General features: G+C 42.9%; 1 protein-coding gene across 1 annotated transcript in view; it reads right to left on the minus strand.

The window, feature by feature from the left end:
* LOC137327506 (homeobox protein PKNOX1-like) overlaps positions 1-25,387 on the minus strand; it is a 62,703-nt gene that overhangs the window by 33,408 nt on the left and 3,908 nt on the right. The window contains exons 2-6 of the mRNA XM_067993399.1: positions 16,464-16,597; positions 14,091-14,262; positions 11,666-11,836; positions 5,516-5,648; positions 332-423 (exon numbers count right to left, since the gene is read on the minus strand). Of these exons, the coding sequence (XP_067849500.1) occupies positions 332-423; positions 5,516-5,648; positions 11,666-11,836; positions 14,091-14,262; positions 16,464-16,597 (702 nt within the window). The remainder of the gene's footprint in view (positions 1-331; positions 424-5,515; positions 5,649-11,665; positions 11,837-14,090; positions 14,263-16,463; positions 16,598-25,387) is intronic.

Below are 25,387 nucleotides of genomic sequence, written 5' to 3' on the forward strand. Positions count from 1 at the left end.
TATTAGTGTAACCAGCTTGTGCACTGTGGATGTGCATTCTGGGTATTAGTGTAACCAGCTTGTGCACTGTGGATGTGCATTCTGGGTATTAGTGTAACCAGCTTGTGCATTGTGGCTGTGCTGTAAATAGTCTCTCTAGTGGATTCTGTCTCAGATTTACTGTTTTTGTTCTTGAGCCAGAATTCTACGTAGTTAACAATCTGAATAAGGGAATTGTTACAAAGCTATGTAATCACCATTACATAATGTCTATGTGTTGTCTAGTGGCACTGTATTGCTCATGACCAGATCCCTCTCATTATTTTACTCCTACACGAAACTAGAAACCCACCTGTGCATTCTGGATACGTATTGTACCATGCGTTTGTGTCACTACTTGACCTTGAGGAGTAACCACGGTAACAGGCTGATAAACTGCACCACCTATTGAATGAAAGTAGAGAGCTAGTAAGTCAGAAATACCTTCCCATTGTACACAATATAATTTCACTTCACAAAATATTTAGCAGCACAAAATGTTAGGTCCATGATGAACCTAATACTCCAGATGTTCAATCCTGGAAACAGGAGTCAGTGTGAACAGACCAAAAGTATGTCTAAAGAAGACTGAAATCCATCCAGACAAACCCTTCAATGTTGGAGCAACAATCTTGCTGCTCGATGGCATTGTGTAAACAAATATGAGACACCAAGAAGCAGGAAGTCTTCATGGGTCCCAGTCTGTGTTGGGAATATGGGAAATAGTTGGGAATATGGCAGAGTCCTGATGGTACACAGATCATGACAAGGATGAGAAAGGCATTTTTTCCCATCAAATCTCATCCCTCCAAAGACCTGATCTGCCCAATTATTTTGAATCTCCCTAATTTTTCTGACTCCACTGCTCTGCCCCACATATTATTCCAAACATGTATCGCTCTCATAAGGAGGAGGTGAAAGGGCAGGTGTTGCATCTCCTGCGCACGCACGGGAAGGTGCCGTGGGAAGGAGCGGGTATTTGGGGCGATTGAAGAGTGAACCAGGGTGCCCATCTTCCACACCAATGCTTCCGATATGTCTTCCTTTCTCCTTAACCGAGAATTCCCCTCCACTGTAGTTGATAGGGCCCTCAACTATGTCTGTCCCATTTCCTGCATTTCTGTCCTCACCCCTTCCCCTTTGGCCTCACCTTCCAACCCACCAGCCTCCACATTCAATGTGTCATCCTTCACCATTTCCGCCACCTCCAAACAAATCTTCCCCTCCCCTCCCAGCATTCCAAAGGGACCGTTCCCTCTGCGACACCCTGGTCCACTCTTCCATCACCCTCAACACCCGCTCTCCTCCCCATGGCACCTTCCCGTGCAAGGTCTCCTTTACATTAGGGAGACCAAATGCAGATTGGGTGATCACTTTGCTGAACACCTTTTCTCAGTCCATAAGCGTGACCCTGACTTTCCGGTTGCTTGCCATTTTAATTCTCCCTCCCATTCCTACTCTGACCTCTCTGTCCTCGGCCTCCTACGCTGCTCCAACGTAGCTCAACAAAAGCTCGAGGAACAGCACATAATCTTTCGTTTAGGCACTTTACAACCTTCCGGACTCAACACTGATTTCAGTAATTTCAGATCATAACCACTGCTCCCATTTTTCAGACAGCAGGTGCTGGTAATGATTCTGCTGTCGCCATTTACAGCTCCTCTAGACCCATCTTTTGTTTCTTTACTTGTCCCATTTCCACCCTCCTTGCCTTGCACCATAATCCCTTATGTTATTTAATCACTCCTACCTTCCACCCCATCAGAGACCTTCCCTTTTGTTCTTTCCTCCCCCTTTCCCTGGCTCTGTACTTGCTTAAAAACTGCTAAATCTTTAACTCCTTTCAGTTCTGATGAAAGGTCATCAACCTGAAACGTTAACTCTGTTTCTTTCTCCACAAATGCTGCCTGACTTGCTGAGTACTTCCAGCATTTTCTGCTTTTACTCTTCTTTCTGTTTCTTAATCATTTTTTTGTACTGAAGGGTGATGAATGTGTGCTAGGCCTTGTAACATAGGTTGAGAGGTCGGAGACAGAGAGTAGCAACAAAGGGAAAGTTTTCTGATTGATGGGATGTGACAAATGGTTCCCCCGGGGGACTGTTCTGGGGCCTCAGCTTTTCACCGTATATATCAATGAATTGGATGAAGGAATAGAGAGTTGTATATCCAAGTTTGCAGATGACACTGAGTTAGGAGGTACAGTAAGTTGTGTAGATGGCAGCAGGAGGTTACAAAGTGATATAGACAGATTAAGTGAATGGGGAAAAACTGCCAGATGGAGTTCAATGTGGAGAAGTGTGAGGTAATCCACTTTGGATTCAAGAAACATATATCAGAATATTTTCTTAATAGAGAGAGCAAAGAGATTTGAGTGTCCATGTACACAAATCATTAAAAGCTAGTGCACAGATACAAAAATAATCAAAAAGAAAATGGAATGTTGTCCTTTATCTTGAGGGGGCCAGAATACAAAAGGGGAGAAAGTTGTACAGAGCCTTATTTAAAACCCATCTGGAGTACTGTGTTCAATTCTGGTCACCACACCTCAGGAAAGATATATTGGCCTTGGAAAGGGTACAGAGCAGATTCACCAGAATAATACCAGGACTTGAAAGGTTATATTATGAGGACAGGTTGCATAAATTTGGCTTGTATTCCTTTGAGTTTGGAAGGTTGAGGGGAAATCTAATTGAGATATTTAAAATTATGGAGAGATTTAATAGGGTAGATACGGAGAAACTGTTTCCTCTGCTGGGGGAATCAAGAACAAGGGGGAACAATCTTAAAATTAGAGCTAGGCCATTTAAGAGTGAAATCAGGAAGCACTTTTTCATACAAAGGGTAGTGGAAATCTCAAACTCTCCTCCAAAAACCTGTGGATGCTGGGACAATTGGAGCTTTGAAGACTGAGATAGATAGACTTTTGTTTGGTAAGGGTATCAAGGGATACGGAACAAAGGCGGGTAAATGGATTTGAGGTAGAGATCAGCCATGATCTAACAAAATGGCAGAACAGGCTTGAGGGGCTGAATGGCCACCTCCTGTTCTCTATGTTCCTAGACACAAGACATATACTACCAAATTTTCAGTGGGCACCACTCATGGTAAGTCAGGCGGTGAGTTGTTTTATAAGGTCAAGATTGTTATATTGCACAGAATGTATGTGAGTTCCTTTAAAACCATAAAGTCTCATTGCTGTTAAGTAAACAGAGTCCTACAGAGGTTATTTAAGAGGTTGCTGAAGTTAATTAGGTGACAGCAGTTGGTTTCAGAATGTCCTAGTTCTGGTATTGTTTTTAAACTGGTTACTGGGAAACTTGACCTTAAGGATAAGTGGATAGTGATAAAGTGTTTGATTGGTTTGTGGGTAATTTGATTTGCATAAAACGAATCAAAAAGGCACAATAGATTTAAGTCTGATGTGTGTAATCCATAGTCGTATTGTTTTAGGTTTGTGTATGCTTTTGTGTTGTGCTGATGTTAGTATTATTGGTGTGTAATGTACATTCTTTGAGCTGTGTGGTGCTGTGGTGGGAGTTGGTAGCAGGTTAATTAGTGAGAGTAAATGGTAGGTAGTTTCTGGTTGATTTTGTGCCGTTGAGGTGAATGTGCTGGTTGGGGAGGAGATTGCGAGTGATCATAGGGTGGGGGAGTAAAGGATGGTCAGAAGGGTGGGAATGGCAGGAGGATAAAATGGGACGGGAATGAGTGGCATTGATGGGAATGGGGGTGATGTGGGAGATACTGTGCTTGTTTGTGTGGTAGGAGTGTGAAATAGCCTGGTGGGCAATGAGTGGTGTGGGCTGGGAATGGAGCAGAGATATGGGAGGTATGGTGGGCACTTTGCTGGTGGAAGGGGCACATTGTCAGATGGGAATGAGTAGGTGTGAATGGCCACTGGGAGCAGTCTATAGTCAGGCAGGGAAAGAGTGGGGTGGTTCAGGAACAGAGATGTAGTGGCTGTTTCTATGGCAGGAAGAACTAGTGGAACAGTGTGTAACGTCAGTACATGTAGAGGCACAGTGTTATGAGGGAGTAGGTTGAAACAGGTATATATTCAAGGGAGGCGTGACTAAAACATGCACCATTTTACTATATATTATTGTTGGTAGATAAAGCAACGTTGACTGAGGGTTTAAATAACAGACATATTTCCAGCCAGAGTTTAAAATGTTTAATGTGTGGTCTGGGAGTTACAATAAATGAAATGAAAAAAACATGCTGGGGCTACACAGAAGGTCCATCAACAAAGGGAAGAAACAGAAGAACCTTTCAGGTGTGGATGAAACCCTAAGTCAGGACTGAAAAAGTACAGTCCTAGTATCCCTTAACAGGACTGATCATTCAATTCTGGCAAAGGATTTCCAGCTGAATCATGAACCCTTTCCATGCATTTTCTATTTTTATTTCCGATTTTCAACATTTGCAGTTTTTAAAATCTTGAGTTACTATTAAAATAGTGTAAAACTCTTCAGATTATAACATATCTGAACAGAGAAATGAAAATTCAGACCTCGTTGCACAAGTTCCACTTATTCCTTCCGAACCCACAAATCTGTTAGCACAATAACCACTTAATGCTCCCCTTGTTCTGAAGATATCAAGGAGCCATTTTTTTTAAAAAAATTGTTCCCGGGATGTGGACAACATTGGCCAAGCAGCATTTAATGCCCAAAATCTGACGCCGAGCTACATAAGGAGATACATGAGGACAGGTAACCAATAGTCAAAAAGGTAGGTTTTAAGGAGTGTCTTAAAGGAGGAGAGAGAGGTAGGGAGGCGGAGAGCTTTAAGGGAGGGAATTCCAGAGATTAGGGCCTAGGCAGCTGAAGGCATGGCTGCCAATAGAGGAACGTAGAGAAATCTTGAGGGTTGTAGGGCTGGAGGAAGTTACAGATATAGGGAGGGGCAAGGTCATGGAGGGATTTTGAACACGAGGATGAGAATTTTAAAATTGAGGCATTGCCAGACCGGGAGCCACTGTAGGCCAGTGAGCACAGAGGTGATGAGTGAGCGGGACTTGGAGCGAGTTAAGATACGGGCAGCAGAGTTTTGGCGATCTCAAGTTTATGGTGGGTGGAAGGTGGGAGGCCAGTCAGGAGAGCATTGGAATAGTTAAGTCTGGAGGTAACAAAGGCAAGGAAGCGGGTTTCAGCAGCAGATGAGCTGAGGCAGGGGCGGAGACGGGTGATGTTACAAAGTGGAAGTAGGTGGTCTTGTTGTTGGAGCGGATATGGGGTCAAAAGCTCATCTCAGGGTCAAAGAGGACATCAAGGTTGCCAACAGTCTTCTTCAGCCTCAGACAGTGGTGAGGGAGAGGGATTGAGTTGGTGGCTTGGGAACGGAGTTTGTGCCAGGGACCGAAGATAATGGCTTCGGGCCTCCCAATATTTATTCGGAGGAAATTTCTGCTCATCCAATCGGATAAGCTGAACATGCCATTGTGGGATTTGAACTGATAACCTCTGGGATACCTGTCTGTAATAGCTCACATACCTGTTACAACTTGAGTAGGGTTTACTGTCGTCACTGTGACATTTCCCTGCTGCAAAGCCGAGGCAGGAACTACGATTCCCTGGGGACTAATAGTGCCAGGTAGGGCAGTGATGGTCGTGTTCTGAACAGGAAGCTGTTGGGAGAACATTTTAGCAAAAAATAAAGCACTCGTCAAGTAATTTCAAGAGATTGAAGAAGCACATGGGCAAAAGGTTCAGGTCACAAGAGTGTACCACTGTTACCGTTCCATCCCCCCCTCGCACCCACCCCCCCAACCCTGCCATCCACCAAGGTCACGCTATCATATAAGCAGATATAGGATAGTGTGAGACAACTCTTACAAAAGACGCTCGGACCACTTAAAGGAGCGACTGACCCCAGGGTAGTATCTACAGAAGACCCAAAATTGTTACACCCTGAAGTTCTATAATTAAGTGGTAATAAATAATGGCATTTAGAGATAGCACAGCCCCCAGATTTTGTTCTAAGTTTTGTGAATAGACAAATACCTCTGTATTTTCCTCTAATAGCCTGACAAGGTCAGGAACCAATGAACTTCAGCCAAAAGGAAGGCAAATGAATTTCTCCCAGACCACTGCCAATAGCAAACCAAGTGACCAGGTAATTCAGGTGGACCACAAAGGGTCTGCAGCTCCCATACTGCGGGACAGAAGTACAGACACGCCAGGGGTCTGTGCCCCAGAGGAGGAATATAGGCACATCTCGATTATCCATTGACCAAATGAACAATAATCATTGATTATAGAAACAGTATACAGGAGGAACATCCAAAATCTTTTTCTTCCTGGGTTATTTAGTTCAGAGAATTGTATTGGGGAATTGGGGAGGGGGGGGGGGGGGGTGTGTGCATAAGCTAAAGTAATACCTCTGTCCAAGAAGGGACAGAAGAATAAACCAGATAACTACATTGGGTAGTCCGATGTCCGTTGTGAGGAAACATTTATTTATAATTTGAGATCAAATTACTGAGCATTTAGAAATGCATGGGTTAATCAAGGACAGCCAGCACAGATTTATTAAAGAATCATAGAATCTTATAGCACAGAGAAGGCCATTCGGCCCATCATGTCTGTGCTGGCTCTTTGAAAGAGCTATCCAATTAGTCCCATTCTCCTGCTCTTTCCCCATAGCTCTGTAAATTTTTTCCCTTCAAATATTTATCCAATTCCCTTTTGAAAATTGTTATTATTGAATCAATTTCCACCACCCTTTCAGGACGTGCATTCTCGATCTTAACAACTCGCTGCGCAAAAAAAAATGTTTTCTCATGTCGCCTCTGGTTCTTTGGTTAATGACCTTAAATCTGTGTCCTCTGGATACCGACCCTTCTGCCACTGGAAACAGATTTTCCTTATTCACTATCAAAACTGTTCATGATTTTCAACAGCTCTATCAAATCTCCTCTTAACCTTCTCTGCTCTAAGTAGAACAACCCCAGCTTCTCCAGTCTCTCCAGATAAAACTGAAGTCCCTTATCCTGGTACCATTCTAGTAAATCTCTTCTGCACCCTCTCTAAGGCCTTCACATTCTTCTTAAAGTGCAGTGCCCAGAATTCCAGCTAAGGCCTAACCAGTGTTTTATAAAGCTTTAGCATAACTTCCTTGCTTTTGTACTCTGTGCCTCTATTTATAAAGCCAATGATCCTGTTTGCCTTTTTAACAACCTTCTCAACTTGTCCTGCCACCTTCAAAGATTTGTGTACATACACCCCCCGGTCTCTCGATTCCTGCACTTCCTTTAAATCTGTATCATTTAGTTTATATTGCTTCTCCTTGTTCTTCCTACCAAAATGTATCGCTTCACACTTCTCTGCATTAAACTGCATCTGCCATGTGTCTGCCCATTTCACCAGTCTGTCTATATCCTCCTGAAGTCTGTCACTATCCTCCTCACTGTTTACTACAACTCCGAGTTTTGTGTCATCTGCAAACTTTGAAATTAAATCCTGTATGTCCAAGTCCAGGTCATTAATATATATCAAAAGAGTAGTGGTCCTAATACCAACCCCTGGGGGACACCACTGCATACTTCCATGCTGAAAAACAGCCATTCATCACTACTCCCTGCTTTCTGTCCCTTACCCAATTTTGTATCCACACTGCCACTGTCCCTTTGATCACATGGGCTTTAATTTTGCTAACAAGTCTATTATGTAGCACTTTATCAAATGCCTTTTGAAAGTCCATATACATAACACGAACCGCATCAACCGAACCTCTGGTTCTTTTGCCAATTATCTTAAATCTGTGTCCTCTGGTTACCGACCCTCCCACCAAAACTCCATATAATTTTGAACACCTTAACCTTCTCTGCTCTAAGAAGAACAATCGCAGCTTCTCTAATCTCTCCACATAACTGAAGTCCCTTGCTTAAAGGCAAGTCAGAGAAACATAAAAAATTTATGGCACAGAAGGAGGCCATTTGGCCCATCATGTCCGCGCCAGCCTGATCCCACTTTCCAGCACTTGATCCGTAGCCTTGTAGGTCACGGCACTTCAGGTGCACATCCAGGTGCTTTTTAAAAAAATTAGTTGAGGGTTTCTGCCTCTACCACCCTTTCAGGCAGTGAGTTCCAGACCCCCACCACCCTCTGGGTGAAAACATTTTTCCTCAGCTCCCCTTTAATCCTTCTACCAATCACTTTCAGTCTATACCCCCTGGTTATTGACCTCTCTGTTAAGGGAAATAGATCCTTCCTATCCACTCTATCTAGGCCCCTCATAATTTTGTACACCTCAATTAAACGTGTGAATGGTATAGAGGGTGCAGAATTCTTAAATTGCATACAGGAGAATTTTTTTTAGCCAGTATGTAGCAAGCCCAACAAGGGATGGGGGGCAGTTCTGGATTTAGTTCTAGGAAATGAAGAGGGGCAGGTGGAAGAAGTAGCAGTGGGAGAGCATTTTGGTGGTAGTGATCATAATACAGTTAATTTTAGCATAGTTATTGAAAAGGACAAAGACGGAGCAGGAGTTAAAGTTTTCAATTGGGGAAAGGTCAATTTTACTCAACTGAGATGTGATTTAGCAGAAGTAAACTGGAAACAGCTGCTTGAAGGCAAATCAGTGTCAGAGCAGTGGGAGGCATTCAAAGGGGTTCAGGGTAAACATGTTCCCACAAAGAAAAAGGGAGGATATGCCAAATCTAGAGCCCCTTGGATGTCAAGAAGCATTCAGGGTAAGATAAGGCAGAAAATGAAAGCCTACGATAGACACCGGGAACTCAATACTACGGAAAGCTTAGAGGAGTACAGAAAGTCAGGAGTGAAATTAAAATGGAAATTAGGAAAGCAAAAAGAGAGGGCATTAAAAAATATTAGCAGGTAAAATCAAAGAAAACCCAAAGATGTTTTATAAATACATTAAGAGCACACTTCTCCGGATTGAATTCCATTTGCTTCTCTGCCCACCTGACCAGTCCATTGATATCTTTCTGCAGTCTACAGCTTTCCTCCTCACTATCAACCAGACGGCCAATTTTTGTATCATTTGCAAACTTCTTAATCATGCCCCCTACCTTTATAAAACACTGGTTCAGCCACAACTGGAGAATTGTGTCCAGTTCTGGGCACCGCACTTCAGGAAAGATGTGACGGCCTTAGAAAGGGTGCAGAAGCGATTTACTAGAATGATTCCAGGGATGAGGGACTTCAGTTACGTGGATAGACTGGAGAAGCTGGGGTTGTTCTCCTTGGAACAGAGACGGTTGCGAGAAGCTTTGATAGAGGTATTCAAAATCATGAAGGGTCTAGACAGAGTAGATAGAGAGAAACGGTTCCCATTGGCGGAAGGGTCAAGGACCGTGGGACATAGATTTAAAGGTGATTGGCAAAAGAACCAAAGGTGACATGAGGAAAACCTTTTTACGCAGCGAGTGGTAAGGATCTGGAATGCCCTGCCCGAGGGAGTGGTGGAGGCAGATTCAATCATGGCCTTCAAAAGAGAACTGGATAAGTATTTGAATGGAAAAAAATTGCAGGGCTACAGGGAAAGGGTGGGGGAGTGGGATTAGCTGGATTGCTCTTGCATAGAGCCAGCACGGACTTGAAGGGCTGAATGGCCTCCTTCCGTGCTATAACCTTTCTATGATTCTATACATTTCAGTCCAAATCATTAATATATATCACAAAATGCAAGGGACCTAGTACTGAGCCCTGCGGAACCCCACTGGAAACAGCCTTCCTGTCACAAAAACACTCGTCGACCATTACCCTTTGCTTTCTGCCACTGAGCCAATTTTGGATCCAACTTGCCACTCTCCCTTGGATCCCATGGGCTTGTACTTTTTTGACCAATCTGCCATGTGGGACCGTGTCAAAAGCCTTGCTAAAATCCATGTAGACTACATCAAATGCACTACTATCATCGACCCTCCTTGTTACCTCCTCAAAAAATTCAATCAAGTTAGTCAGACGCGACCTTCCCTTAAAAATGCAAGAGTTTTTAAAGAAGTGACCAATTGGATAAAGAGAATGTAGTAGATATAGTGCATATGCATTTTAGGAAGGTTTTTTTTAAAAACCAAAATTCAAGCATATGGTACAAGATGAAATGTAGCACCCTGGATAGAAAGTAGGCTGATGGATAGGAGCCAAATAATTAGGGTAAATGGGTGTGGCTTGGATTGGAGAAGGGTTTGAAGTTGTGTGTTCCAGGGGTCAGAAAATTTGGACTTGGGAATAGGGAGCACAATCTTAAAATTTGCTGATGACACAAAATATGAGGGGTTTGCGAGGAGGACTGTTAAAGACCAAGAACACGGACAGGAGGCAGATGTAATTTAATTAAGAGAAGTATGAGGTAATGCATTTTGGGAGGAAAGAGAAGGAATGGGAATATACATTCAAATGCTGAAGAGTGTGGATGACCTGAGAGTTTGGGGTTCAAATACAGAATTCCTTGAAATTGGAAGTGTATGTAGATAAACCATAAACAAGCCCAATAGCATTTTGGGCTGAATACAATAGCAAAGGGCTAATAAATTTATACAAGCCAATAGTTAGGTCACAGAGTGCTGTGCGTAGTGTTGGGCACCCCTTTATGGCTTTAATGTCCTTTCTATAGAGAACGTACAGCATATAGATTCACCAGGATGAAGCCAGGGAGAGGAAATTATAGTCAAGAGGAAACTAGGACTATTTTCCTTGGAGCAGAGAAGGCTAAGTGGAGATTTAACAGAGGTTTTTAAATCTATGAAGGGTTTTGATAGGGTGAACAGGGTAAATCTATTTCTTCTGGTTGGGGAGTCATTGACATAGCTGGCACTAAACACCGAAGCAAGAGATTAGAAGAAATTTTCTTTAGACAGAGGGTTGTTGGAGCAAGAAATACGTTGCCACAGGGAGTAGTTGAGATAGAGACTACTGAATATTTTAAGGTAAAGTTGAATAAATATTGGAAGTAGAGGAAGAAGCAGGGTCAAGAAGACAGTGGGATTAGTTTTGCATTACTCAAACAAAGAAATGGCACAGACACAATGGGCTAAAAGGCCACTTTCGGCTTTATAAACTCTTATGGTTCTAACATTGCTGGAAATAGTGACCCATCTCAGATACATTCTCAGCTGGTTTACAATCTTCACAAGGGCTCTTAGAGACAGCTGAGGCTTTGAGAGAGTCTCCAGAGTGAAGAGGAAGAACAGAATTTAGTGCTGTTGTTGCTAAATAGATCACATCTTGAGAGGGGGAAACTGAATTGTTGAGCCATTAGTGAGGCTGAGCTTTTCTTCCAACTGATAAGTGGTGGAAGTTATTACAATCTCATAACATTATGCCCAACACTTAGTTAAAAAAAATTAGGACTAAAACAACAGAGTTCCGGGAACAGGGCTCCTGCTCTATGAGAAGTGATAAGTCAGAACACAACCATGAATATAAAACCATTACAAGCTTCTCATTCATCATTCAAGTTCCTAAAGTATATTACGTTTCTCACTTAAAGATCCTGCATCAACCACATCATTTTCCCACTTCCCAAATAATCACATTTTCACTCCCATTTCCAGAATGATCACTTCTTCACACAATCATAAATGAAACCCGGGTGGAATTTGAGACGTTAAATTAATGCACTATTCGTGGATTGTAAAGGGGAGGTGAGGCAGTTTATAGAGGGGGCATCATTCATTACCTGTGTTTGAACAGATGCGTAAGGACCTCCTGGATCACTGCTCAGTAAGTTTTCACTGTTCATTTTAGTTTTCAGACAGGCAATGTAACGGTTGCAGAAATCTTTGCACAGATCATTAACCTTCTCCAGCTCCAACAGATGAATACGCAACACTTGGATTGCTTTCACCATCTATACAGAGCCAAAAGAAAGATGAAATAAATAGTGGACAGCACAATGAAGCCAAGCTAATCAATGCTAATGTAACCGTCCGTAAACTCGTTATAGAAACTGGAGTAGCAGAATAAGAGTAGCTAACAGCTGCAACGTTTACTCCTAGATTTACAATAACTTTCGGGAGACAGAATCTAGAGACTGCAGTCATATTTATACTAACTGGGAGGAATCAGTTTCCATGTTGAAGGAATTATTACCATTAACTCCACTACTAAATCCCTCAGTGGAAAAGGTTTAAAGTAGATTCACACAAATATCACCAGTATTGAGAGGTAATAGCTAGGAGGAAAGATTTTTAAAAATAGGGCCGTGTTCATTAGAGAAGAGGTTAAGGAGGGTTCTACTAGATCTATTCAAAATTATGAAGAGAGAGTTTGAGAGGGTAAATAGGGAAAGATTATTTCCACTAGTCAGTGAACTAGTAACAAGAGTCAGAAACTTCATTAGAATATGGAATTCATTACCACAAGTGGCTTCTGAAACTGAGTCGATCATGGAATTTGAGTGAAATTAGAGAAATACTTAGAGTAAAAAATATTAAAGGGGATTAGAGTAGACAGTGTCTCCAATGTGGAGCTAGCACTGGAACAAGGATGAGGGCCGAATGGTCTCAGTCTGTACCAAAAGTTATTAAAAAAAAACATTGTATGTAATATTGAAAAAAAAACTCAAATTGAATGCACGATCATTCTTATTTATTCTAGATTCTGTCACGTCAGTTAAGAAATCAATTCCCTGATCCAGGCAATGCAGCCTCCCTCCATCCAGCCTCTGTCGCAGTCTTAATTAGCGACTGTGAAACTGTCAGCTCGTTGTGGCTCTGCTCACCTACCCACGTACATAGGAGCATGGCACTGCTAATTTAGAACTTGGCAGATTGTGAGCACAAGAATTGCAACACTGAGCACTGGCACAGTAAAGGCCAGAGTAAGTTGAGCAGTAGACAGTACTGATGGCAAGTATTTACCCATTTGTAGCCTTTAGTTTTAAAAAATAAGCATCACTTTTAAAATAATTGTATGTAAGGGCTCTACGTACAAGCCCCTATTCAGTCCATTTCCCTGAACAAACAGTGGAATAGGCTCACAGCACCATGTCTTTGTGAGGATTTTGGACATTAGGTCAGACCCCATTTTACTCTTTTGAACTGCTGGACGTTTCAACGTAAAGGGTTAGCTAGTCCCTTTAAGGAATTGGACATTCCCTTGGACAGTACATTTGAAAGCAAGGGTTAACTCGCCCCTTGACATTACCTTTGGGCATTTGAACAGTATAAATTCACAACTGTAAAGACAGCAAAGTGCAGTTGGTTTAGACTGGACACTTAGACATCAGTTTAAAACTGCAAAAGCAGCAAAGTACAGAAACATCAACAAGCTGCGGTTTTCAATAAAGCACGAAAGACAGAAGCTTTAAGAAGGTTCTAATGACGTTGGTTCTTTGGTGCTCAACAACAACCTGGTTCTCAAAACAAAAGAAGCAGAGGGAGTGGGTTCACACGGTTCTTTAGTGGTACAACCAACCATCCGTCACTAATGCTACGAGGGGTGAGTGGTCAAACTGGGCCTTCTCCTAACTTGGAGTGCACCCTGTCAGCTAAAAACCATATAAAGATAGGACAACGTAGAAGCTTAAACGGCCAACAGTTGCAGGAGCAACAGTTGAACAATTACTGCCGTATGAGCTCCTCCAACAATGAGTACTCCGATACTTTGCTTCTGAACGTTGACAAAAAGGCTTTACTTCTGCACTTCGACAAAACAGACTGTACTTTCTGCACTTTGACAAAAAGACAAACCTTGATGAGAAGACATAGAACTTCGATACTTTACTACTGAACCGGAAGGAAGAGGCAAACTTTGATGAGACAAAGAACCTCAACATGTCACCTCCTACCACGTCAGGATGGCTTTCTTTGTTTGAACTATTGTCCAGGTCCACAAATCTCTGGGAAAAAGCCAAATTTCCTACACTTCTACCACTGTTGTGAGTAGAATATGTCCCCTGTTTGTTTCGCAAATACCTAGCAAAAACTGAATACCGCCGACACTAGTTAGCTTCTCCCTTCAGGCAGAGCTCCTGCCAGCTGCTCACAAATGAAGCTTCGGAAAAGTTTCCTGAAGACAGCAGTAAGCATAATACTGGAAGTATGGCACTCCCGTGGAGGCAGGAGCCGTGTGCAGGCAGCTACCAATACACCACAACCCACCAGGTTATCGATTTCTGGATCTTCGCTGAAAAATGGCTTCCCTTCTTTTTCCTGTTTGCGGACAAAGTTTTCGATATCTACATCGAAACTGGCCGAGGTGATGCACTCAGAGCCTTGGGTGGACTGCTCACACTTCTCAAACAGAAGAGCCAAGAGTGGGAACAGAGGATGTCTGCAAAAAAATACAGGATAGTATAAGCATCTGCTGCACCAGTCAGTTACTGACCCACACTCTGTCCTCGAAACTTAAACCAAGAGGGAATGTTACAGATAGTCATTTTTATTATAATCTTCCATCTGTACTTTTTTCATTTTTTGTGAATTCCTAAGCCTTCAGGGGGAGGTAGAAAGCCCTGGGAAACGGAACATCGTCTCACTTATGGCACAAGAATTCTGTCCACAGCTCAGGACAGCACAACCTACAGCATTTTCCCCACTTCTCACGACAGCCATCGTGTAACCTCTTCAGTTAACACTGTCACTGGAAGGGCACTTTCTGTGTTGAGGACCCTTACCCACTAGCAGTCCTGCAAAGGCTGTCAAACCTTGTTCTACATGGTATGTACATAGTCACGGTACAGAAGAGTCTTTCAGTCCATTAGTCTGAGCTGGCTTGATGAAAGATTCACCACCCCACTCAGTCCCCATTATGTGTGTCTTTTAAATTAAGAATGCATCTCCAATGTAATATCTTCAATATAGTGAATCTTTTTCATTCATTCTAGAGATGTCCGTGTCGCTGAAGAGGCTGGCATTTAGTGTCCATTCCTATTTGCCCTCGAGAAGGTGGTGGTGAGCTTTCTCGAACTGTTGCATTATTCCTTGTAGTGGCTTTGATTCAACTGAGTAGCTTGCTGGCCATCTCCCAATCACTAAGATAGGGATCGCTCCAGGCCTCTCCCAATCACTGTCAGATAGGGATCGCTCCAGGTCTCTCTCCCAATCACTGTCAGATAGGGATTGCTCCAGGTCTCTCTCTATCACAGTCGGATGGGGATTGCTCCAGGTCTCTCTCCCAATCACTAAGATAGGGATCGCTCCAGGCCTCTCCCAATCACTGTCAGATAGGGATCGCTCCAGGTCTCTCTCCCAATCACTGTCAGATAGGGATTGCTCCAGGTGTCTCTCTATCACAGTCGGATGGGGATTGCTCCAGGTGTCTCTCCCAATCACTGTCGGATCGGGATCGCTCCAGGCCTCTCTCCCAATCACTGTTGGATCGGGATCGCTCCAGGTCTCTCTCCCAATCACTGTCGCTTAGGGATTGCTCCAGGACTCTCCCAATCACTGTTGGATAGGGATCGCTCCAGGTCTCTCTCCCAATCACTGTTGGATAGGGTTTGCTCCAGATCTCTCTCCCAATCACTGTCGGATCGGGATCGCTCCAGGTCTCTCTCCCAATCACTGTCGGATCGGGATCGCTCCAGGTCTCTCTCCCAATCACTGTTGGATCGGGATCGCTCCAGGTCTCTCTCCCAATCACTGTCGGATGGGGATTGCTCCAGGTCTCTCTCCCAATCACTGTCACTTAGGGACTGCTCCAGGACTCTCCCAATCACTGTCGGATAGGGATTGCTACAGGTCTCTCTCCCAATCACTGTCGGATGGGGATCGCTCCAGGACTGTCCCCCATTCAGTGGCTTTGAGACAACGTTAAATAATTGCAAACCTGTTTTAAACCCAATAACTGATCTGTGTAAAAGTAATTAGATTTGATAGAACTAAAAGAGCAAGGTGTCACAGGTAATAGATTTTGCTGTAAACATGGTTGCACTGAAAGCAGTAAGTGGCCCGTGTAACACTGATATCTAACGACTAAGAAGCCGCAGAGTGACTCTGGCACAGGTAGTGTAGTGTGGGAATTTACCTGCACTCAATACCTTTTCCAATACTTCCTTATTAGATTTGCTCTTAATGTGTGAACTCTCACTTACATTCACACTTTGGCACATATTATAGGATTACTCAATTAATGTCACATTAGTTAAAATACCAAGGTCATTACGATGCATCGTTTGTCGAGCTGAATCATAAGGCTAAGCTATTGGCAACTACATTTAAAAAGATATCCCTTTAAAAACATGAAATAAAAACAGAAAATGCTGGAAATACATAGCATGTGTAATGAGAAGATCGGGTAATGGTTCAATCTCTGTCAGGTGGATCTCTACACAAAATGATAGCATCTGTGAACAGAAAATACAGGTTACCGTTTTGGGTGGGAAACAGTAACCTGTTTATCTCCACAGAAGCTGACGAATCCACTGTATATCTCCAGCACTTGCAGTTGTTTTTTTTTTACATTTGAACTCTAAGATGCACAGCTGTTGCTCAAACTGCAGAAGTGTTTGGTGAAGCTGCCTGTGGCTCTACCTATAAATGGCTCCTTTATCAGCTTCCATAGATGTCTGGGACTCCGCAGGGACAGGGCTCGCAGCATCAGGGTCGGATTTGGTGCAGCTGGGGCCTGGCTCAGTGTTGCTGGACATCTGAGGTACGACCGGCATCTGGAAACACAGATCAAACACAGCAGGTCAGTGAACGCTTCAACACTTCTCAAACTGAATGACAAATTACAACAAGGGATCACCTCACTCACACCTTCACCAGCTGCTGCTGAACTGAAACGTCAGTTCGGTTTCCTCAGATCAGCAATGTAAGTCTCCAAACCCAGGTTTGCTCATGGGGCTGTCCCTGCCCCTTCACTCCCAAGTCCCCAGTTTCGGGTTTCCCTAACCCTTCACTCCCAAGTCCCCAGTTTCGGGTTTCCCTAACCCTTAACTCCCAAGTCCCCAGTTTCGGGTTTCCCTAACCCTTAACTCCCAAGTCCCCAGTCTCAGATTTCCCTAACCCTTAACTCTCAAGTCCCCAGTCTCGGGTTTCCTGATGCCCCATCACATGCCTGTAACTAATTCAACTGGAACATCTACCTACTGTAAGGTAATCCCCAAATTGATGAGAACACCACTACAGGTTAGATATCATCTACAAGGCAGGATATTTTGGAAGAGGAACTGTGGGTGAAGAGAATGCCAAGTGAAGCCACCAAATTTGCAAGGAAATATCCTGTGCCATGTCGCGCAAAATCTGATGCCCTGGCTTCTAGCAAGTACCAGGCAACTGAACTTTGTTTAATGTTATTGCTTCTTTCGGTTTGTGCCTGCTAGTTTTCGCCCCTGCTAATACTGTGAGAGTGTTGGGAGTATTGACCCTTACTGGGGTACGCTGCACTCACTGGTACTTCGCTCAATTGCTTATTCTTCACATGACTCTAGACAGTGAATTATATAATTATATTAAAGAGCATGGGAAGCATTCAGGAGTGTGGGGTTGGTGCACACTTCAGCTTCAGTATATGTCAACATGGTTAGTCCCCTATGTTACTGAATTACCAATTCCAGCATGCTGCTAGGGCAAGGGAAGGCACCTCCCCGAGAGGGTTATTTTACCACAGAGGGTTTCACAACTGAACTAGATCCTGTCCTCACCAGTGTCCACACATGTTCACTTCCTAGTAGCGTTCAATGGAGTGTGATCAGGTGATTTCTTCCCTCCCCAACGCAGTGACCCCGAGGCAAATTTTAGCATTCCTCCATCGGCACAGGCTGGGGACAGAACCATGGAAAGCCCTAGTTTAACCAGCTGAAGCCAATTTTCAGAAGGATATATAAATATCTTACTCTCTCTACTGTCACGGGCCAGATACCACCTATGCTTAAGAAGAGGACCTGTCCCAAGGCCTGAGCCAATGTCACCCTGCACCAGCACTATGAGGCACATGACCATGGTCTGGGGATGGTTCTCCCTCTGGGGGAGGTGCCTGCCCTTTATCCTTCACCCTTTCCCTTGCCCTAGTAGCGTGCTGGGATTGGTAATTCAGTAACACAGGGGATTAACCATGCTGACATACTGAAAGTGAAGAGTGGTCCAACCCCACTCTCCTGAATGCTTCCAACGCCCTTTAATATTTCTCTTTTTCATGCAACTATCTCATTCCCTTTTAAAAAAATAATTTATAGACTCTGCTCCAACAACGGTTTGCGACACAGAATTCCACGCTCTCACCACCCTCTCAAGAATGTTTTTTCCAATCTCCCTTTGAATTAATTTTCAAAGAATCATAGAAATATACAGCATCAACGGAGGCCATTCAGCCCATAATCCCTGTGCCGTCTCTTTGAAAGAGCTATCCAATTAGTCCCATTCTCCTGCTCTTTCCCCATAGCCTTGTAAATTTGTCCCCTTCAAGTATTTATCCAATTCCCTTTTGAAAGTTATTATTGAATTTGCTTCCACCGCCCTTTCGGGCAGTGCATTCCAGATCAGAACAACACACTTTGTAAACAATTTTTTCCTCATGTCGCCTCTTATTTTTGCCAATGACCTTAAATCTGTGACCTCTGGTCACTGACTCTTCTGCCACAGGAAATAGTTTCTCCTTATTTATTCTACCAAAACTGTTCATGATTTTGAACACCTCGATCAAATCTCCGCTTAACCTTCTCTGCTCTAAGGAGAACAACCCCAGTTTCTCTAGTCTCGCCACATAACTGAAGTCCCTCATCCCTGGTACCATTCTCATAAATCTCTGCACTCTCTCTAAGGCCTTGCCATCCTTCCTAAAGTGTGGTGCCCAGAATCGAACACAATACTCCAGCTGGTCTAACCAGTATGTTATAAAGGTTTAGCATAGCTTTCTTGCATTTGTACCCTATGCCTCTATTAATAAAGCCAAGGAATCCATATGCCTTTTTAACAGCCTTAACTTAGCACCTTCAAAGACTTATGTACGTACACCCCTAGATCTCTTTGTTCCTGCACCCCCTTTAAATTTGTACCATTTAGTTTATATTGCCTCTCCTCATTCTTTCTACCAAAATGAATCACTTCACACTTCTCTGCGTTAAATTTCATCTGCCATGTGTCTGCTTATTTCACCAGTCTGTCTATGTCCTCCTGAAGTCTGCTACTATCCTCCTCACTGTTTACTACAATTCCGAGATTTGTGTCCTTTGCAATTTTGAAATTATATCCAACTCCAGGTCATTACTATATATCAAAAAGAGCAGTGGTCCTAATACCAACCCCTGGGGGGACACCACTGTATACTTCCCTCCAGTCTGAAAAACAACCGTTCACCACTACTCTCTGCTTTCTGTCCGTTAGCCAATTTCGTAGCCACACTTGCATTGCCCCTTTAATCCCATGGGCTTCTATTTTGCTAACAAGTCTATTACGTGGTACTTTATCAAATGCCGTTTGAAAGTCCACATACAAAACATCAACTCTAAAAGTTTCCCCACCACCGCCATTAGACTGACTGGCCAGTAGTTGCCGGGCTTATCCCTCTCCCCTTTGTTTAACAGGGGTATAACATTTGCAATCCTCCAGTCCTCTGGCATCACTTCCATACCTAAGGAGGATTGGAAGATTGTAGCCAGAGCCTCTGCAATTTCCACCTTATTTCTCTCAGCAACCTAGGATTTTGTGATTATTTTAAATCTGTTCCCTCTCGTTACCATCTCAGCGACCAGTGGATCTACGTTCATCAGAACCCTTCATTATCTCTTCAGCTCCAGTGAAAAAAGCTTTAACTTCTCAAGTCTCTTTCCATAACTCCACATCTTTGGCAACATCCTAGTGAACCTACATTGCAATTATACCCTTTCTATATGGGTTGTCCAACATTGCACACAATACTCCAGTTACAGTCTAAGTAAGGTCTTGTACAAGTTCAACACCCTTGCTTTTACATTCCAAGTCTCTAGACACAACACTATGAAGTCTATTTATGGCCTTATCTACTTGCGCTGCCACCTTTATTGACCTGTGTATCTGCACACCAAGATCCCTCTGCTCCTCTATTCCATTTAAAATCTTCCCATTAATGATGGAAACCCTATCCCTAGTCTTACTTCCATTTAAATTTTTCTACATTGAACTGCATCTGCCAACCCGCCTCTCTATCCATGTCCTCCTGCGGTCTTTTACAACCCGCGTAACAATTTGACATATCTCCCAATTTGGCACGATTAAATTTAAGTATTGTTCCCTCATTTCCCAAGTTCAGTTCATTCTTGTACATAGTAAATAAGAGTGGCCTCAACACAGACCCCTGTGGAACCCCACTCACCACATCTTTCCACTCTGAGAAACTCCCTTACCCCTGCCCTCCGACCACCTCTATTCATGTGGCTGCACTTCCCTTAGTTCTGTGAACCATTATCTTTGCCCAAGTGCTTATGTGATACCTTACCAAACGCGATTTGAAAATCTAAATGAACCTCATCCACTGCGTTTCCTTTATCTTCAAAGAATTTGATACGATTGGTCAAGCACAACCTGCCTTTTAGAAATCTGTGCTGACCGACCCTGATTAACTCCTGTTCTCCAAGTGCTTAGTAATTTCATCCCCATATTATATGCACTCTACTCGTTTACCAACAGCTGAAGTACACGGCCTGGCTAGTAATTTCCTGCCTTATCCCTTTCTCCTATCTTAACGAGGGCAGTCTGATTTGCCATTACACTATCCTCTGGAACAATTTTTCTTTGAACAGCACTTTGGAAAATTAGTCAAAGCCTCTGCTATTGCTTCCTTAGCTTTCCTCAGGATCCATCAGGTCATAGAATCATAGAAAATTTACGGCACAGAAGAAGGCCATTCAGCCCATCGTGTCCGCGCCGGCCGAAAATGAGCCACCCAGCCTACGGCACTTCAGGTGCATATCCAGGCACTTTTTATATGAGTTGAGAGTTTCTGTCTCTACCACTCTTTCAGGCAGTGAGTTGTCGAATTTAAGTTTGAGTAATTTATTTAATCCCATCTCTCTGAATATTAACTCCCACTAACTGTTCCACGCGCACCTCTATTGATTCTACAATCCCAATATCTACCTGCTCAGTGAAACTGAGGCAAAGTCCTTACTAATGGCATCTCTGCCATTTCCCCCACCCTCCACTACAAGCGTACTTCTTTCTCTCTTAGAAGCCCTACCTTGCTTATAGTCTGGCTACTAATGTGCCTACAGAAAGCCCTTTTATGTTCTTATTTTCTCTTGTAATCCCTCTTAACTTTTTCTGTAACTTTCCTGTATTCCTTAGATCTCCCTATTCATCTATGGAACCCCACCTTCATTACACTCCGCTTTTCCTTTCTTGGAATATACTTGATTTGTACCCTTCCAATTCCCAGTTCAAGATTTCCCATTGCAGATATATGGTTCTATTTGTCAATCTTTCCTTCCATTTAATTTGGACAAGGTCTTTTTTTATAGTACCGATTTAGAAATGGTTGCCCTCTGTATAGTTCAGAATACATGTGCTGTCTTCATGCAATGACAAGCAGCCTTCAGTAAAGTCACCAGAGCACATGCACTATGCAGCACTGTGATACTTGGCTTCAATTGGACTTTTTTGCATTTCCCCTTAATCCTAGGTTGTTAAAACAAGAAAACAATTCCAAGGTGCTCTGTAAACAAGCCAAAATGTAATAACAGTGGCCAATGGATATTGAGTGTGCAGAATACAACAGAACTACCATCACAAGCCCACTTCCAACAATCATTACATGGAGCCTGGAGTACATGACTGGCACACAGTTTACATTTGATGGGAACTCAACACATTCTCATCATTTATACCCGACTCAGCCTCATTCCCTGTTCACATAACAGACAGCATCAGACTATCATCCTGAAGCATACTGATCAGAAAGCGACTGGGGAACAGTCCAACTGTCAATAACTCCTGGCTTCATCCAAACTAGCTCAAGGAGATAGAAGGCTCTATTCCAAAATTAAAATCGGTAAAAATATCTGCACAGGGATTTCACAATCTTAATGCAAAATTGCTGAATATTCAGATTTAAACTGCAAACAGAATTCTGATCAATTTCCTATTCTTAAGGACAAGATGGAGATAAGCAAATCAAAACTTGCATAAATTGAGTTAGATTTTATTCCCCCTCAAAAGTCAAGATTATTACAAGCAAGCAATCGGGACAGGGTGCTACTGAGAAATTATTCACAGTTCTATGTAAAAACTGAATAAGGATTCAAAATATTTGCTTCTAAAAATACATGTGGATTTTTACCTCAGAATTTTAGAAATATATTCAGCACCCAAATCTAAATCTTTACCCAACCAGATGCTGTCCTATATAATCGCCAACAGCGGCTCTAGCCATTACTGTTCGAGTTTAACAGTGAGACGATTACACCGACCTTTGAGATACGTTGCCTGTTCACAGCATAACCCCACACACTCTGGGCTAGTGCATTGCCAACCTCTTGCAGTACGCGGACAATTCTATTTAGACTCTTACATTCAGTGGGAACAGCTGACTGCCCGGAACATGACAAGCTGAGTCGCTTTTGCTTCTCTCACAGGGAGAACAATGAATGGTTGTATAAAAAAACATTTACAACTTTGTAATGACTCTTTGATATGTACTTATTACACCCTGCGGCAAAATACTGTTGCCATGAGTAACTACTGCAATTAGAGTAAAATTGCAAGAGTAATTGAAGAGGAGCTGTACATTCCAAGAGGGTTTGAGGGGGCAGGGGAAGAGACAGATGCCAGCACTGATGTAAATTCTGGAGTGCTGGTAAACATTGGTAGTTGTCCAATTACAGCACGCGCAGCCAGGACCAAGTACGACACCCTCTTAGGCTTTCCACCCTTAAATGTCAGGCATTGCCCCTGTCTTAATCTCTACTGTTCCTAAATATGGGATCCCCGATACCCCATTTATACTTATAAAGTGTTAGTTTGAAACTATAGTGACAGATAATACCCTATACAACCTTGTAATGCTGCTTTAAAAGTGGTGTAAAGATTTACCAGCTCCTATTTGGCCTCCTGTTGTTCTGAAATTACTTTTAGAGAGTATAAAAGCACGATTGATAACTCCTGGAACTGCCAAAAACAGCTTTCGGCATGAAAGAGAAAACCAAGCTTCTTGGAGTCAACTTTAGCAATAGAGGCGATGGAGCATTCCATTTAAAATGAGGGGAGATAGTGAGGCCATGAATGTCAATGGGGAAACCATCAAAGGTAAGAGGTGGGAGAAACCAAGAAACTATAGCTTTGAAGAATTGAAAGAAACAAGGAGGTCCATTGCGCCAGTGAGAGGCACAGAAGAATGGGGATAGAGGTTGCCTGAACTGAAGGCGTGCAGTCCAATGAAAGTTGTTGAATGCAGAATGGAATCAACAAAGAGTGGATGATGAGTGAAAGAGGTTACTGATAAGGAGAAGGAACCAAGTGGGAGAGAGGAAAGAACCATGAGTTATAGGAAAAGAGAGGATGAACCATTATCTACTGCACAGACAGAGCTATTTGAAAGGGAACTAGACAGCCATGAACAGAGCTTTGCTGGGAGGCCATAGGGGCTGATTTTATAGAATCAGATGACAGAGCACATTAGGAGGCCATTTGGCCCATCGGCCTGTGCCGGCTATTTGAAACAGCTATCCAATTAGTCCCACTCCCCTACTCTTTCCCCATAGCCCTGAACATTTTTCCCCTTCATGTATTTATCCAATTCCCTTTTGAAAGTTATTATTAATCTGCTTCCACCACCCTTTCAGGCAGTGCATTCAAGATCATAACAACTCGATGCTTAAAATTTTTTTCCTCATGTCGCCTCTGATTCTTTTGCCAATTACCTTAAATCTGTGTCCTCTGGTTACCTTCTGCTACTGGAAACAGTTCCTCCTTATTTACTCCATCAAAACCCTTCATGATTTTGAATACCTCTACCAAATTCCTCTTAATCTTCTCTGTTCTAAGGAGAACAACCACAGCTTCTCCAGTATCTTCATGTAACAGAAGTCTTTCATCCATGATACATGGTGAATCTCTTCTACACCCTCTCTTAAGGCCTTGACACTCTCCCTCAAGTATGGCGCCCAGAATTGGCCATAATACTCCAGCTGGGGACTAACCAGTGTGTTATCAAGGTTTAGCATTACTTCCTTGGATTTGTACTCTATGCTTCTATTTATAAAGCCAAGGTTTCCATATGCTTTCTTCTCAACTTGTTTTGCGACCTTCAAAGACTTGTGCATGTACACCCCCAGGACTCTCTGTGCCTGCACCCCCTTTAAAATTATTCCATTTAGTTCATATTGCCACTCCTTATTCTTTCTACCAAAATGAATCGCTTCACACTTCTCTGCATTAAATTTCATCTGCCATGTGTCTGCCTATTTCACCAGTCTATATGTCCTCCTGTTACTATCCTCCTCACTGTTTACTACAATTCTGAGATTTGAAATTATATCCAACTCCAGGTCATTAATATTTTCAAAAAGAGCAGTGGACCCAATACCAACCCCTGGGGGACACCACTGCACACTTCCCTCCAGTCTGAAAAACAACCGTTCACCACTACTCCCTGCTTTCTGTCCCTTAGCCAATTTTGTATCCACGCAGCCACTGTCCCTTTAATCCATTTTGCTAACAAGTCTATTATGCGGTACTTTATCAAACGCCTTTTGAAAGTCCATGTACACATCAATGCCACTACCCTGATCAAAGAACTCAATCAACTTAGTCAAACAAGATTTGCCTTTAACAAATCTGTGCTGGCTTTCATTAACCCATATTTTTCCAAGTGCCAATTAATTTTGTCCCGGATTAATGTCTCTAAAAGTTGCCCCACCACCGATGTTTTGCTGACTGGCCTGTAATTGATGGGTTTATCCCTCTCCACTTTTTTGAACAGGGGTGAAACATTTGCAATCCTCCAGTCCTTAGGCACCACTCCCATATCCAACGAGGATTGGAAAATTGTGGCCAGACCCTCCGCTATTCCCACCCTTACTTCCCTCAATAGAATCATTGAATGGTTACATTGAATGGTTCCTGAAACCATTCTAGTAAATCTTTTCTGCATCTTCTCTAAGGCCTTCACATCCTTCCTAATGTGCAGTGCCCAGAATTGGACACAACTCTGGTTGTGGCCGAACCAGTGTATTATAAAGGTTCAACATAACTTCCTTGCTTTTGTACTCTATGGCTCTATTTATAAAGCTCAAGATCTCCTATGCTTCTTTAACTGCTTTCTCAACCTGTCCTGCCACCTTCATAGATTTGCGCCCCAGGGTCGCCCCGTTTCCTGCACCCCCTTTAGAATTGTACCATTTAGATAATATATTGCCTCTCCTCATTCTTCCTACCAAAATGTATCACGTCACAGTTCTCTGCATTAAATTTAATCTACCATGTGTGTCTGCCCATTCCAGCAGCCTGATTATGTCCTCTTGAAGTCTATTACTATCACTGTT

Source organism: Heptranchias perlo, chromosome 11 (assembly GCF_035084215.1).
Source record: "Heptranchias perlo isolate sHepPer1 chromosome 11, sHepPer1.hap1, whole genome shotgun sequence".
Lineage (NCBI taxonomy): Eukaryota > Metazoa > Chordata > Chondrichthyes > Hexanchiformes > Hexanchidae > Heptranchias > Heptranchias perlo.